This window comes from Numida meleagris, chromosome Z, assembly GCF_002078875.1.
Source record: "Numida meleagris isolate 19003 breed g44 Domestic line chromosome Z, NumMel1.0, whole genome shotgun sequence".
Lineage (NCBI taxonomy): Eukaryota > Metazoa > Chordata > Aves > Galliformes > Numididae > Numida > Numida meleagris.
This window is the reverse complement of record NC_034438.1, coordinates 7,256,442-7,273,076: the sequence shown is the minus strand read 5'-3', so window position 1 is coordinate 7,273,076 and position 16,635 is coordinate 7,256,442. Positions and strand designations below refer to the sequence as shown.

The following is a 16,635-nucleotide window of genomic DNA, read 5'->3' as shown; positions in this document are numbered from 1 at the left end:
CAGTTATTCTGGGGAAAAAAAAAGCCACCTAGTCCTTTGTTACAGGTTGTACACTTAAAGGTAACAAATGCGAAGATTATGGTTGATGCTGGACAATTATTTGTAACAGGGCAGTTTCCTGCTGTAGTTTTTTGAACAGGAACCAAACATCTGTATTGGAGAGGATTGCTTTTACCTCTGATAATCGCTATGAATCTCTTTTATGAAAGCTACTTAATTCCAACAACATATTTAACGATGGTGTGCATACAAATAAGCTGTATTTTTGGTGGTATTCTGTACCTCTTTTCTGCATTGATCAACTGTAATACATTCTGAGTACTTAAGTATATCATTGAAATGAGAGATTTTACTGCATTTTAAGAATGGATGTTTAGCTTGTTACATTTTTTCTCCTAGACGTTTCTAGATCTAGATATGGTGAGGTAGAGGTAAAAGATAGTCCCGAAGAGCAATGGTGCTCAAAATACCAGTGGCTGAAAATGTTCCTTCAGATTGGTAAACTTACTCAAGCAGAACAGATGAGACCCCAAAATGCAGATTCCATCAATAAGTCTGCACTTTATGTCTCGCTGAAGCAGGGAACGCTAATAGATCTGCTCATGTTACTCTGATTAGCTGTATCTGGGAAAAAAAACAACAGGGCTTTCCTGCTGATGAGCTAGGGCTTTGTGCTTTAACAGTCATAAAGGAAACGTAAATAAGTTGGGCTGTGTTTTCGAACCATTCTTACTGTTTTTATTCTTACTTGAATACATTCAAAAAGCGTTGAGACGTTTATTTGTGAGTACCTCATGTATAGTGCTGTGGAATTTTTCTCCTCCCAAGGGTTCCAGTGTAGGAGGCGGTAATGTTGACAATACTGCTTAATTTGTTCTTATTCTCCAAACAGTGGAAAATATTTTCCTCCCAGAAAACCACTTAAGTGTGTTTGCTGTCCCACCTCCATTTTCATCTTGGAAACTGAGGTAAATTAGTAGGGGCAAAACAGTTAACACAAGTAAGGTTTTTATTCAATTGAGTGTAAATGGAAGTGACTCCGTTAGTGAAAATGCAAAACACCGTAAAAATCTTTGTATCGCTTCCTACATAGCCGATCCTGTAGTGATCTTCAAAGGTCTGCTATCTGGGGAAAGTGATGACATGAAGAAAGTATTCAGTGTGGAAGATCATGTAGAGATCAAGAGAATTGGAAAAGAAGTCAGCAGAAATAATATCTCTGAAGAAAGGCTTGTATAAGAGAGAAAATAGAAGATAAGTTGGAAACTGACTAATATTAAAGGTTTTAGGAACAGAAGGCATGATGGTGAGAGCTCAAGGAGGAACCAAAAGGAATAGTTAAGGCCATAAATATATGATGATGACTGCAGCAGGATATGGAGTGACAGCGAAGTGGGACTTTATAGGAATGTTGACGAGTGGATCATGAATGTCTACGTAAAGTACTGGAAAGAGAGGGATGAAGTTTTTGTTAGAAATCTGAGGGCATATGTTTGTAGCGGGGCAGTTCTGCTGTTCCATTTCATGTTTCTTTTTAATAACTGTGTGTGCACAGCCTTTTTGGTTGTTGCTTACGTCAGCAGAGGTTTCATTCATGAGTAAAACTCCGCAGCGTTAGTCTTCTGGTAGGAACCAAGCCTCACTAATAGGTCTGCTTCTAGTGCTCCTAGTCATGAAGAGGATGGTCCTTGCTCTCATTCAGTATGCTGCTGAGTTGCATGGCCTATGGCTAGGCAGACTGACACAATACTGAGTAAGCAGGAACTTCAGCACCCATCTTTGAGAAGTGACTAACGTCCTTGTCTCTGAATATCCATTTCAACACCAAAACTTACATTGGAAACAAAAACTTGTCTCCAGTGTAATTCAGAGCCTCACAGTAAAAACATATCACGTGGTTAACCTTTAGTACAATGTAACATTTAAAGAATAGTTTACTTCTTTTGCTGGTAAATTACTACATAAATATTTAGATTAGGTACCAATAGGAATGTGGCATTATTTATGGATCCGTATTTCTCTGGCATTTAAGATGCATGGTTGTTTTGCTCCTTAATAAATGCAGACATTAAAAGAACATGCACACACAAAGTGCTAATACTAAAGCTTTGCAGCTCTGGGGAGAAAAATCTCCACATGTTCTGTTAGAACTGCTTGTTGTCTCCTGTTTCATGATAGAGAGAAATCATTTAAAACACTTGCAGTTTCATTAAGCTCCTTTATTTCTGATACTTGTCACGGAGTGACATGTCTCACCTGCTAGTGCAGATCGGTAGCAGAGCAACCTGTCAGATCTGAAGATGTTTTGGTGCTGTCTGTTCCCTCTCACTTCAGAGGCAGATGTGTTAAGGTACAGTTAATGCTTTAATTTTTGCCCCTAACTTGCTTCAGTTCTCTCTCATCTTAATCCTTGGAAGGAGAAGGGAGAGAATATATGAAATGTCTCGCTGGTGAAAACTGTGATAACAGTCAAAACAACTGCCAACCAAACAAAAAAAAACCATGGGAAAACACAGATCCTTGGTTTAGCTAGGGATTAGACTATGAAGGGAGTCTGACCGCAACGGTTCATTGCTATTGCAGGGCACAGTAGTTCAGAAAATTGTCCTGAAACAAGAACATTACAAGCTGTAGTGGAAAATGCTTTGAGATCTGACGCGCATGAATTCTCTTACCTGCACTCACAGACTTCAGGGAAGTTACCAAAATCTTAGTTATGCAACTTTTCTGTAGCTCAGTTTTCCCTTTATGAAATATCCTCTCTTTTAGACGGACAGTGCAGGATGATGCCAAACAGACTTGTCCATTGATACCTGTAAGCTGTTCAGGTACTGCAGTGATGGATCTTCCTAACTGTTAACATCAGACAAAATTTCCATTTGAGATGTAAAAGGCAAGAGTGTTTCCTTGATCAGTTGGAATTTAGGAAAGGTACAGAGCAGCTCTGCTGCAGTCTTGGCTTCCAAATTAACTCTGCACTTTGGAAGCTAATTCTCTGAGAGCATTCCTTCCTCTGTGGTCTCACCAATGCTTATCCATGGGAACACTTTGTTTGCTGAAAGCTTTTGTTTGTGCCTGGGACATGGCAGAAATATCACCTGAGACCTCCAGGATCTTGTATCCACTTTACTGGTGCAGAACACTTTATTGTCTTGCACTTTGAACTTCTGAGAAAAGTAAGTAGTTCTCTGGATTTATTATTTTATTTGTAGTACTCTTCTTGAAAGCCAGCAACTGAGTCTAGGGCCCTTGCAAGGCGGTCATGTACGCTAGTTTTCCTTCCCTAGCTATTGACAAGAAACAGACATTCCAGTATGCCTTGGTGTGCAGGTTACCTTGATGACCTGTTGGTCTGGAAAATACCCATGATTTCTCAGATATTTATAGTCCCCTAATGTATAAAATCTTTTAATGTTTCTTGAGCATTTTTTTCCATTTCCTTCTAATGTCTTTGGTTTGATGGCTCAGAAATTTATGACAATCATGGGAATATATTTTATAAGAAAGCCTTTTCAGTAACTGACTTGACTGAGCTCTTCCAAGCATCTATGGTGAGCGCCGCATTATCAGCAGATGCACTGGATCACAGATTTCCCATTTTTATTTTTATGGAGTGTGGCTGTATGCATGGAAGCATCTGACTGTGATTCTGTCTGTATTCCAATAATAGAAGAATTTGCCAAAGAGCTATTTGCTTACTCAAATATTAATCCAGTGAGAGAAGGATATCTGAAAGTATCATTTTCTTGCTGCCAGTAGCTGTCTTTGTGCAAACTCTTTTCAGCTATTTTTAATTCTGATGAGCACTTCTGATTTTTTGGCATTCTTACCTTCTGGAGCAAAGGGCTTCCAGCACTGGTGTCCTAAAGGCTAACAGTTACTAATGTTCTTTAAAGAGGAATGGGGGAAGAAAAAAAGCCCTACCTATGGAGAAGGGGTTCTCTCTCTTCCCCACCAATACATTAGACTTCCTTGGCTGGTACTCATCCAGCTGCGTATATTGGCATGCTCCATGTAAGAAACTGGGAACACCTCCAGAATGCCAGCTATTATCCTGTGGTAATAAGTGTGAGAATATAAGGATGAGAAGTTTATGGGTTTTTTCCCCCCAGGAGATTGTACTTCTAGAGCTTTGTGAAGCTTGCTTTTACCTGAAGGTGTGTAAACTTCCAAAAAGAGTGAAGCAAATGTGATTGGGTCACTGTCACTCTGGGCGTAGGTTTCTCCTGGAAAGACCTCTTTTTCCAGTACAAAACTTATCAGCCAGATTAAGCATGGTAGTCTCCAAGAACAGGAGAAAATCCCAAGCGTTGTACATGGGGCTCCTGGAAGTTGTCTTTGCTTCCCAGTGGAATCATTCCAGGTCATTTATTTTATTCCTCTTGAATAAATATTAATCATTTCATTTGAAAGTCTTTTTGTCTCCCAGTGTGTATAAACCTGCCATTCAGAAATGGAGTCAGAATATATCTCTCTATTTAATAGCACCAAATGGATTTTTTTGTTAGGAATTTGTATAGGAGTGTCCATGTAAACATTCACAGCCCCCCGTGGAGAGCAGTTTCACAGTATAGGGGAACTCTGTGGAAAATCACCTCCTTTTGTTTGTCTGAAACCTGGTGGGCAGGAGCACAGAAGACTGTTAACATCTGAACCCATTTGTTCTGTTTCTGGATAAGTGCATATACTTTGTCCTGCAATGCTTCCAGTGGAAACAGAGTGTTTGTGTCTTAATGAGCCCTTGTATTTATCTGGCACAAAACAATTCTCCCTTTTGTGTAAGAATAAGGACCAAGCTGATCCTTTTTGTTGAGTGAGAATGTAAAAATGTCAGTTTTTCCTTGTCTGATCCACCCCCCGTAGTGCTAAGGTACATTGTGCTACTCTGTCATGGTATATTTTTCAGGTGCAAATGTTTTTGTGTGTTTAATCTGGGACAGTGTTGTATTGTTTGCACGGTATAGCTTCCCCCTCTATTCCAGTGATCCAGATAGGAAGAAATATGAATGCCTGTTAATCTGTGGAGCTGTGGTTCACTTTCTAAATCTTGAATTGTAATGAGGAAAGAATGTCATTATCCATTACATAGGGAAGGTGGAAGTTTCCTGTCTTACTGTGTGTAGATGCGTTGCCTTTTGGTCTGAGTATGAGAGAACCTGAGCCAAGAAATGAAATCCAGACTGTAGGCAAAACAAATTACTTTTAATTTATTTCAGTTTATACAGCCCTGTTTAGTTTACCTGGTCATGTCCTCCGTTTTGAGCTGTGAGGCTTATTTTGGAATGCTGTTATAGGAAAAAGAGCCAACCACCAGGAAAAGCAGCAGAACACGCCCTGTTTCAGACAATATTATTTGAGACCTTAGTGCTGTAAATGATGTAGAAATGTGCACGTATTAATGAGGGGTATAATAGGTTTCAGTGAAAGTGGGAGATAAGATGTGTTAATCTTGTATATTAAATAGTCCTACAACAATGAACCTTATAATGAGGCTGTTACTAAATCTTTTCTTCACTGGCTTCAGTTCAGTGAAACCAATGTTTTTCAGTTTGGTGTGTTTAAGGGCAGTTTTTACAAGAAAGAACTAACTTCTTGAAGCCTTTGATGTCATTCTGGAACGCTTCTATGTGTAGAGATGTGTACAGCACATGCTATGCAGAAGAAAATCTTTGCAACACTCATACATGGAATAATTCCCTTCTTTTTTTTGGTCTGGGGACACCTTCTTAAAAATTACCATTAGTGCTTTTATGGAATCTGATTTGACCTCAGCTGCCTTTTAGGAAAAGGAGCGTTTGCATTTCTTTCGTCAGCAGTGCTGCAAACAGATTGTGTTCTAACAAGGTTAGAAAGACTGTCAAAATAGCAATAGTTCTAAAAGAAAAAAATTATCTAGAATGATGTGTGGTTTTTACATTCTTGCTGTTCTAGTTATAACACCGAAGGCAGTTCCATAAGCACAAGGTTTCTGGACTTGCTGGTATTTTTTGTATTTCCGTCCGTCAGTGTCTGTAGATTTTAATCTCACCACTTGTACCATTTGCAGTAGTCAGATATGCTCCTGTCTGAGTCTGAGTATGTTCTCGCTTAAAAGGGGGGAAAAAGCAAGCTGAAATATCCAAGTGCTGTGGTTTAACCCAGCAGGTGGTTCAGCACTGCACAATCATCTGCTCACTTCCCAGTGGGAGGGGGGAGAGAACTGAGAAAAACAAAGTAGAACTCATAGATGGAGATAAAACTATTCACCAAGATAGAGAAAAGGAAAAGGATAATAATTATGACATATTTATTATAAACGTATACAATAAGTGATGCACAAGCAATTGCTTACCACCCCCCAAGCAATGCCCAGCCCTCAAATAACAAAAGAGAGTGAAGTGAATGCCCATCCTGCTCAGAACTCCTTCCACTTGACGTGGTGTGGTAGGGAACATCCCTCTGGGCCAGCTTAAGTCAGCTGTCCTAATTCTGCTCCGTCCCAGCTCCTTGGGCCCTTTGCTGAGAATGGCCTTGTCTCTGTGCAACACCGCTTAGCATGCAGTGTAAGCATGGGTGTGGTACCAGGATTGTTTTTGTCCTAGAACCAAAACACAGCATTGTAGCAGACGCTCTGAGGGAAAGAATTCCGTCCCAGCTGAATCTAAGACGCCAAGCTTGATGCAGGCTGTGTTAAGATACAGAGAGGCAACCATGTGGGATAGCAGCAAACAAAGTAATTCCCCATCATTGCCGGGTTTCCTTCCGGTGAGGACCTGACCAAGGAATCTCTTGTTCTGAAAGTGGTAGGAGCTGCCTACGTGGCTAAAGCAGAGTCTGCTTTTCTCTGTCAGCATTATTCCCTTTTGAGAGTTGCAAGGAAAAGGTTCAGTGAGAGACATCAAGTATATAAAATTAAGAATGATGATTGATTGTTTCCTGCAAAGGAGCAACAAGACAGACACCGCTGTGTATTCTCAGGTGATCCCCATTCTGATAGCAACTGAGACCAAACTTGATTAGCTTCATTATGAAAAGTGTTGATGGTCTGTGGTCTTACATCCTCATTCTCCGCAAAGCAGACACCTTTTTGATGTACTGCGCGTGTTCTTTATTTGAGATGGAGGTGCTGTAGCTGTGCCGGCAGTAAGTTCAGGTTTTACATTCAGTTCTCTTTTGTGTTTTCATCCCCTCTTCTCCATGCATCTGACTCCAGCTCACATTTATCCCGTTAAATAACTCCTGTTACTGTGTCTAAACATAACAGGCTGAGAATCCTTTCTCACAAACCTCAATTCGCACATAGGCTAAAAGCACCTTATCTCTCCTCGGGCCTCTGCCAGGAGCTCCATTGTCAAATTAGAGTAAAGAACATGGCTGCTCTAATATCAAGTAGTATTGATATGACAAACGGCTTTGTGTAAACAGTAGCAATGGCTACTGGAGAAGATTTGTAATTCTCACAAAGGCCTGCCACTGAAACAGCAAGTCTTTCCAGTGATAGGTGTTTTATGTAAAGCTGCAGCTGTGTGGATGGAGGAGTGTAATTTGAGGAGGATTGCACGGCGGATTTTCATGTTTCAAAGCGAAGTGTTAGATCCCTCTATGTAAGAAAATTAACCTCCAAATTTGACAAGCGCTCTGTGCAAGTTTCGCCCCGCGGGCTGCAATCTCCGGGCCGGTCGCTAGGTGGAGCTACAGGTTCATTTTTGCTCTCGCAGGGGCTGACCAGTGCTTTTGTCGGCTTTGCAGATGCACATATGGCAGAATATTATCATTTTATGGTTACAATTATGAGCAATTTGATAGAAAATGAAAGCTAAATTATGCAGTGTTCCTTTTATTTGTTTAATTTTGTGCTCTAAATATGTAAAAGGGAAAAATAGCACTGTTTTTGTGTGGATAGTGATAGGTGCAATACCTGCTTATTTGGCTTCTCATTCTAAAACTGTGGAGGTTGAGATTATTTTCTGTTGTACATGATGAAATGTGTGGTGTTGTTCTCTGGTGCTGGGGCTGTTTTGCAAAGAAACTGTGTAGGGCTGAATCTCCAGGCTCCTTTTTTGCCACAAAAAAGGACCGTATATTTACTGGCTGATACACAAATGTGTAAGTAACAAGTTCCTTAACAGTTTCTAGTGGAAGACACTGGGTAGCTGCGCCATCTAAGCAATTGCCAAGAGAAATCTTTGAATTCAGAAAGTTGCTATTGACATTGGCAAAGCTCCCCTAAAAGGAGCAGCTGTGTTAGAACAAACTCAAACTTACCAGAGAGGAAAATCTCCTGCTATCGCAGATCCGAAGCCGCACTAATTTTTTTGTATGACTTATGCCAGGGCCAGTACCTGGTTACAACAATCTGTGGGGTCTGCATTTTCTATACTTAGGTTCTTAGTTTTTCTGTCATCAGATTCTTTGTGTTAGCTGTTATGAAAACACATTTTCACTGGCGTGAGTAGTGGCCTAACTTATCTTGTGTGTGTGTTTTATTCTTCCTTCCTTTTCATTAGAAAAAGTCATTAGCACAGCTGGGCTTTAGAATAAACCTTTATTTTCCTTTTTCTTTGCTTGTAAGTATCCTTTTGTTTGTATTAATGAAGATAAGACTGAAGATGTGTTTTCCACTTGAAAAGGAAAGTGCAAGCCCTGAGATGGTATTTGCATTTATTGATCGAGGCACATCTGCTGGCATATGATGGCGTGCAATATTTTTGTCCTTACCCACCTTTGAACCAGAGAACATGGCAGATAAGCTGTCCAGAATGATTGGCATATCCTGTGGAAAGGATTTATTGTGCACAGGATCAAATCCCGTACCCTAACTGCTTTTGCATTTTTGAAGTATGACAGAGATTTCTCTGAGTTCATATGCGATGTTGGGAATTAGTTTTAGGTTTAAATGCTTTCCTTGCTCTCTTTAAGTCCTACTGGTTATCTTTTTGTTTGGCCAGTTTTAGATGCAGCATGTGTATATTGTGCATCTCAGTGTTTTTCAGTATGTTTAAAGCAAACTTCAGAATTGCATCATCTGGGTGGAACAGAGCATATTGGTAGATGGCGTAAAACTCAGGCTATTTATAAAAGAAGTTGTTTTAAAATTGCATATGCGAGGAATAATTCATACTGGTGAATATAACCAGGGTAGGAATTTTTCTAACTGCTTTTTATAGGATCAGTTTTAACAGATGCCCTACAGGTGGTATGGGTGGAAGCAGTTTATTTTTCAAAAACAGCTCATTCAGTTTTCAGGAAACTTTTCTTTTCTTTTATTTCCGTTCCCATCTGACGTCAGTAAGTCCAGAGAATAGATTTGAATTCCATTTTGTACATATGCTTCCTGAAAGGTCCAAAGGATGGCCCTGGTTTTGTCTCTAACTTCATGCTGAACTCCGTGGCTTTCCTTAAGGTGAGTAACCATAACTTAACTAATTTGTATGCACCATATGCAGTCATGGACCACTTCAAAGTGTAATCAAGTCATGAACTAATTACAATACCATATTCCCAAAGAATGTAAATTTAATTTCCCTTCAAACAGAATGGAAATGTATTAAGCAATTCCTTGATATGAGAGCTGTGGCATTCACCAACATAATGCTGATGCTTCAAACAAAAGTGAAGTTCTTAACTTTTGTGGACCATACGACCTTTCTCCCTGTGCATCTTCCCTTTTTATTCTTGCATCTTGAGTTAATTTACTGACTGGATAACAACATTAAAATATTCAAGTGGAAATTAAAACGTAACCGTTGGGCTTCAGATTGGAGATCACTCTATCTTATTGAATGTGACTTGCTTCTTTAAAGTGTTTTCAAAAATGTGCTTCCTGAGGATTTTGAATCAGGAGGAGATTGTGTTTTGAACTGAAGGCTCATAATGCTCAGACCTGCACCAGATGATTTCTTTAACACATTGAAAAGTGGCTGTGCAGAAAGTTCCCTACAGGTTCTTAGCATCACTGTGCCAAAGAGTCCACATAAACTCTGTTATATAAGAACGACTGAAGTGAAGTTGTTCATAAAACATTTTATTACCTTCAGTCTTTGCAGCATCTTCAGAGTTTAGATAATAAACCTTCATAGAAGTTACTAGTCTTTACCCTTTCACAGAACAATGATTCACGTAGGTTCAAGGCACTTATTTTATTTCTCTTAATTTTAAAGGGTGAAGAAATGTGTTGGTGTTGTCTCTCATCTGTGCCTGGATGGTTTGTTTCCTGAAATGCAATCCTGTTGTTACGCTTCTGAGATGAGATTGTCAAAATGCAGGACTATATATGCACTGAACACAAATCGTATATTAAAATTAAATGTGGGTCAGCTTGCAATAAGTATGTAATTGTTTAATGCTACAGGAAAGAGCTTAGAATATATCTTATATTTTAAAGTGTTCCTTTTAGATGTTAATTCATTAATATCAGCAGTTTATTTTTATTCATATGACTTTTCATATGTAAGTAGTTGAAGCGGCATTATTTTAATCCTTTCTTTGGTTAGGAAGAAGAGAGAGCCTGCAGGTGGAAATCAGAATGACATACGTATTGCTTCTTTCCCAAAAGGCATGGTATCTCTCTCCCATTGATATACAAAATATTAAGGTAGAAAATAAGCCTCATTGTCAAAATACTGAAAAAATATCTGCTTGAATGCATGGAAAAACGTGGGTTCACTTCAGACTGAGCACACTTACAGTGGAGTTTGCCATGAGGCAGTTGTGGCCCTTTGGGTCAGTTCTGCAGACTCCGCAAACTCGATTCCCTTGTATTATAGGCATCTAAATGGAGCATGAGTCTTACTTGTCTGAGGCATTTTCGGGCTACTGGGTAACTATTGCAATGCCACAGTACTGCAAGGTGCTGAAATTATAGATGTAGAGGTATGTCCTTCCTATAGATATGAGCTTGCTCTGACATTTTTCAAGTTGTCGGGCATTGTCCAGCTGCACTCTGGAAACGGTATAGTGCCGTTTTTGCAACCCAACTTAAAACATCAAAGCAAGTTGAATTCAATTAAGCATGATGTAGCAGATGCTTTGCTCTAGTGGCTGCATGGCTTCTTATGGCTTATACACACCTAGCTGGAGTACAAGTGGACAAGCTCATATCTTCCTGCAGCTATCTGAATAGATTTTTCTTTGGGGCCTTCCAGTGCCCAGTCTGGCTTCAGCAGCCTTGTGTAAGTAATACTTTGCAGCTTCTTCTTGTCGCTGTTTTTTTTCACAGCCTTTGTCTTCAGGGGACTACCTGAGGCAGTGAAGAAAGTTTGGACTTTGCTGAAGCTGCTATTATGATAACTAGCCAGCTTTCTAGATACATGTCCTTAAGCAGGTATTAAAAAAACAACTGTTTTGTGGCTACTGGATTGTGATTGCAGATGTCAAAAATCTCTCTTTATCATGCGCTGAAATTATATCCCTGAAGGTTCCTTGTATCTCTACTGGAATGTGGAAGTTGTTGCTGATTTATTTAAATTTAAACTTGTTCCTGGTTTGACTTTGCTCTTTCTTTACTTGCTTTACTCATCTTTGCATATCTCTGTAATAGCTCTTAGGCTATCGGGAATCTTCCTTTGAATATAGGGGCTGGAGGATCATGTTGCTGAAGATAGAGATGTAGCTGTTGTTTTCTCCTCTAGACATGGATCAGAATGGAAGGGGGCTTCAAATCAGAGCTACAGTCGGGAACTATGGGTATCTGTGATCCCTTGGTATTGTGTTTCAAGCTTGGGAAATCTCTTAAGACACGCCTTCATGGGTTGCAGCAGACAAACTTGCACTCAAAGCTAACCAGCTGCAAGATGGATCTGGGCTGTTCGTGCTGAGCCTGAGCTGTGACTTACCCTACAGCTACAAGACTTCTGTGCTGGAGCTTGGCATGTGCAGCATGGGGCTGCTGGGCTGCACCTGTGTGTGCAGTCGTGCCCAAAGGCTCCCCGTGCCACAGTTTCTCCAGGTGTAAAATGTGAGAGCTGGAGCTTGTGCCTTTCCCAAAAATGCTTGTGACAAATAGTTGAGAAGTAAGTCACTAGGCGAGGAGTTCTCTGGAAGTATATAACAGGGCCCTTGCTACTGGTTTCATGGCCAAAAAATCTCTTTACTAGCAGTGTTCTCCTCTCATGATAATATCTCATAGAAAACATTTTTCCTGCCTGAAATTCCCATGCTTGGAGTCTGCTTAAATGTGTTTGTTCCCTTAAAATAAAGGGTAGTAAAACCAACTGCTTCTTAAGTGACACAGGCTAAAAATTCTCTCTAAAGAAAAAAATCCCTTATTTTTATTTTTCTCTTAGAAAAAGTGATTTGGGAAAGGCAGAACTTGAGCAGACAGCTCACCCTTGCAGAGTGACCCGGTGTTGCTACTTTTCAAAACCTCTCTTCTAGATGAACAAGCCAGTGAGTGTCCGAGTAGCTGGCATGCAGACTTTGCCAACAGAAGGAGATGGAGGTGGATCTGGAGAACTCAAAAGCTTTCTGGGAAGTTTCTAGAAGCTTTAAACAAAAATACTTCAGCTTTTAAGCTGGGCTTTACCAGTAGTTAAAAAGAGGCAGTGAAAATGCTGTACTGGGAGTGCTATGGGAGGTCGGTGTATGCTAGAGATTGACATTTTCCTCCCACTTCTTATTTTCCTTTAAATTCTGGGGAAGCAAAGGTCTGTAGCAGTCTGTCAACTTGTGAGCAAGGGAAGTGTGAGCAACATGGACTTGCTCAGCAAGGAATAAGGTGGATGTGGTTGGTCTGGTCTTAGCAGACACAAAAGCCTGAGGCTTAGCAGAGGAAGAGCAGGACCGAGACTTTGCAAGGTGGAGGGATTCCACCACGCGAGTGGCTGCCTCTTCCAGCTGAATGTTTCCTCTGCTTCCTTCGTGCTAGTGCTTGTGCTTAACTGACCCTTGGACGCGCTCATTCGGTTCACTAAGCCCTGGGGATTAGCGAGGGGTTTGGGAGAGCTCCAGAGCTGGTGCAGATGGAGGGGGTGAGGCTCCTGGAGCGAGCTGAAGTGTGCCTTTGGCAGCAGCTGAGCGTTAGTTTGGCTGTGCATTCTCCTGAAGCCTCACCCGTAAGAAGCTCTTTGTTCCCTGCCCAATGCTTCTCTCCCTGGAAATCCGCAAGCATGCCACCGCTGCATGCTGGCGGTCCCTCTTCTCAAAGCCAGCTCTGTCTGCACTGAGGTTATTATCTCTTAAGAGCCATAAATGAACTCTTAATTCTATGACTTACATTCAGTGGTGAAATTAACTAATTTATTCTATAAAATATATAGTACTTGCTGTGCGACATGTAAATGTGGCTGTTGAAATCTTAACCTTTGCATTTATGAAACAGAGCATTTTTTTTGTCCCCCCCCTCCCATGAACAACCTTAATACTTTATTAACAAACTGCACGAAACGTATTACTGGGATATGTTCAAATGCGTATTTCTTGGATATAAAGCTACAATTTAGTGAAATGCCAAGTACCACTTCTCCCAGGTAACTAACATCTTGTAAATCCAATATTTGTGCTCCTGAAAGCCTAAAGAAATATCTGATGTGAGCATTTAGGCACACTCTATTTTCTGTGGAATGCAAATCTGTACGACTTGTTGTCCTATTGTTTTTTTTCACCCTTATAACACTTTCTGTTTCTTTGTTTCTTTTATAAAGCAGATTATGAAAATATTTATCATTACCTCTGCATTTGTCTAGAGACTGCATTCCCATTGTGCATGTGTGCCCCATTCTATCTGAAGGACTTGAATATTTTTGCGGCAGGTTTTTTTTGTTTATTGCCTGGCTAATTTGTAGGGGGGGGAAAGAAAAAGATCATCTTGCTGCTTTTAGCAGAAATTCAATAGAATGGAAGAGTAAGGTCTAATATTAAAGCTTTTTTTTTTTTTTAAGAAAGTATTCTGCAGTAAATGTACCAGCACATTATGGAGAATTATCATAGTTAGAGCTATTACACATGTGCCTGCAACAACAACAAAAAAACACACTTTTTTTTTCTTTTTTTCCTATTTGAAGCTTGATGTTTACTTACTTAATGAGCAAAGCAAGGCTTTGGACTCTGGTGGCTGTAACAACATGATTTTAGTGCAGAGTCATTGTCTGAATGAACAAGGTTTTAATCTGCCAGTACAGGAAGTTTTAGCCATGGTTGCATTCCTGACCGAGTCGTTGAAAAATTTCAGAGTATCTCTGCTGCCATTCAAGCCCATGCTGACTCCTGCTCTTCTCACTTGTGAACATGTAACTGGCTCTTGGACGATTAGGATTTGCTTGCATGCTTTCCTTATGTTAATTTTTCATGTCATGTTTTTAAGCTGTGTTTTAAATAAATTTGGCAGCTTTAAGTAAGAGGTGGCAGCATCACGTGCAGGGCAAGTGCTCTGCAGTCCGTAAAACACGATTTGGGCATCTCTTTTATGGCACATTTATACCATGTATGTGAGGGCAATCTCACATGGCTTTCAAGCAGGGCTGATGGTAACATTATGGCAAGCGTGTGAGTAGGTGCACGACCATCACTCGTGTCCCCGAGGGCCATCAGGGGACTTGACTTGTCGCTGTGCCAGCAGTGCACTCGCTGGAGGGAGAAGAGGGTAAAATCTGCTTGGTGGGGAAGGGGCTGCTGGAAGCAAAGTGAATTAAGAGGGCTGTAAAAAACTGATAAAGATACGACTGTCTGTTTTTATATTCTGCCACATAACATGGGTTTAAATGAATTTCTCTATAATTTGTCTTCAAATACCGACATTTAACTCTTAGGCTGTATAAATGAACTGGCTTTTTCTAGAGTAAAATTCATGCCCTGCGTCCAGGCTAATATGTTCACCTACTATAAACATTACTGCCTATGGTTACAACCGGAATAAAAAATTCCTTTTATATACATCATAGCTGGCAGAGACTCCTGAGACCACCACAAATCACTTCAGCCTTTTGGTGCTCTTTGACGAAATGAACTGAAATGTAAAACAGCCCAAGCTTCAGGGAGGCTGACTCTGGAAAGCAATTAGCTTGTTTAGACCATTGTTTGTATCCTCTTCTATTTCCAGATGCTGAACAAATGTGGACTAGGAACTCTTCTGACTGATCTAAACACTGGGCTTTAAAACCCAACCATTCCTTCCTTCCTAAAAGGTTTTGCTTATCCTCTGTGTAGCCTTTCATTTAAAACAAAGCAAAACAAGCAAGCAGAAAATCCTGGCAAGTGTCCCCTTCCCCCAAAAGAAGAAGGAAAGAAAAAAAAAAAACGAAAAAAAAAATCCAAGCAGGGTCATAACAGGGAATAACAAAGCAGTGAGTTATTTATGCAGCCATGATTGGCAAAAATGATTGCAACATGAATTTGCCCAGAAGCAATGATTAGATCATAAAAATGTTAAGGAAATCTGTAACTCAACACCATTTTATAGATTGAAGAAGTTTTTGTTCCCTACCTTAATTGCGGTGACTTGTTATTAAAGTATTTATTCAGAGTAATCTCTTTGGACAGCGAGCCCTTATCCCATCTGCATGCATAATTAAAAGTGAGGGGGGAGAAGAGGGAGCATAAATGGTTTACCATGCTACATGAGCAAGGGAGGGAATTACACAATGACAGGTGAAGAGCAGATTTATCTCCTGTTGGAATTTCAATGCTGCAAGCAAGACAGGACACTGTTGCTTGCTAATATCCTTGCAAACACCATAGTTGCTGCTTCTCCAGATTACTGTCCAAAAATCATTGCTGGTCTCTAAAAGGCCTGTAGCGCTGCATCTGCGGCTGTGGGTTTTTGAGCTGCTGGTGCTCAAGCAAAGAGATTGGATTTGGGTATGTGGGCTTGTGAATCCATGTCTCTGCTTAAAAATGGACTATTTACTTACTTGGCTGGCTATTTATTTATTTATAAATAAACATTGGTAGTGTCTGGCTTTGCTGAATACAAATCAGAGGGTTGTAATTGTTCCAGCTGAAACAATGTCATCACCTGCCTCCTGCTGTCCCCTTTCCAATGATAAAAGAATTTGGTACAATTCTTCTTTTTCCTTTCTGAATAGAAAGAAGGTTGTACTTGAACATTCATCTCTAGACAGATTTATCATCATTAGGCAGTACTCAAACACACAGTATCTGTTTTTAAATTGAACTGTTATGGATCTAAATCGGATTTGCACAGAATAAGTTGGTATGTATTTGAGTCTAACTATTCACGAAAGAGTATTTTTTCCTTAACTTCTGATGTCTCACCTATGCAGCAACAGTACAGAGAATGCCAGGAACTTTTGAGCCTTTATCAGAAGTACCTAGCTGAGCAGCAGGAGCAGCTGTCGCTCTCCCTCTCTCAACTCAGTGCTGCCAAGGAAAAGGAGCAGAAGGTAAGATTTTTTTTCCGTCTCACTTTTTAATGACATCTCCAAAGCATTTTTTCCTCCTTTCCTAGAACTAAAACTGGATTGTGTTATCTTGTATTGTACAACGTTGATAACTGTTCTGTGACTGGTGTCCCATGGCCTTCCCTTAATATGTGGATTGCAGGAAGACAGAAAAGGAAGCAAGTTTCGGATCAATGAAATGGGTGAAGTTAATTGACCATGTTGTAATGCAGTAGAAACTGTTGGAACGCATGCTTTTTGCTAAGGAAAAAGATGCTCCTCTGTTTTCTTCCTTTCTGTTTCTTAAGCAGTGAAATAATTG

The 16,635-nt window shown here is 40.2% G+C and overlaps 1 protein-coding gene across 7 annotated transcripts in view; it reads left to right on the top strand.

The window, feature by feature from the left end:
* The window catches only part of KIAA1328 (KIAA1328 ortholog), a 179,740-nt gene that overhangs the window by 57,547 nt on the left and 105,558 nt on the right, over nt 1-16,635 (top strand). For all 7 annotated transcript variants that reach the window (XM_021379504.1, XM_021379500.1, XM_021379499.1 and 4 more), the window contains one exon: nt 16,189-16,316. In XM_021379504.1, the coding sequence (XP_021235179.1) occupies nt 16,189-16,316 (128 nt within the window). The remainder of the gene's footprint in view (nt 1-16,188; nt 16,317-16,635) is intronic.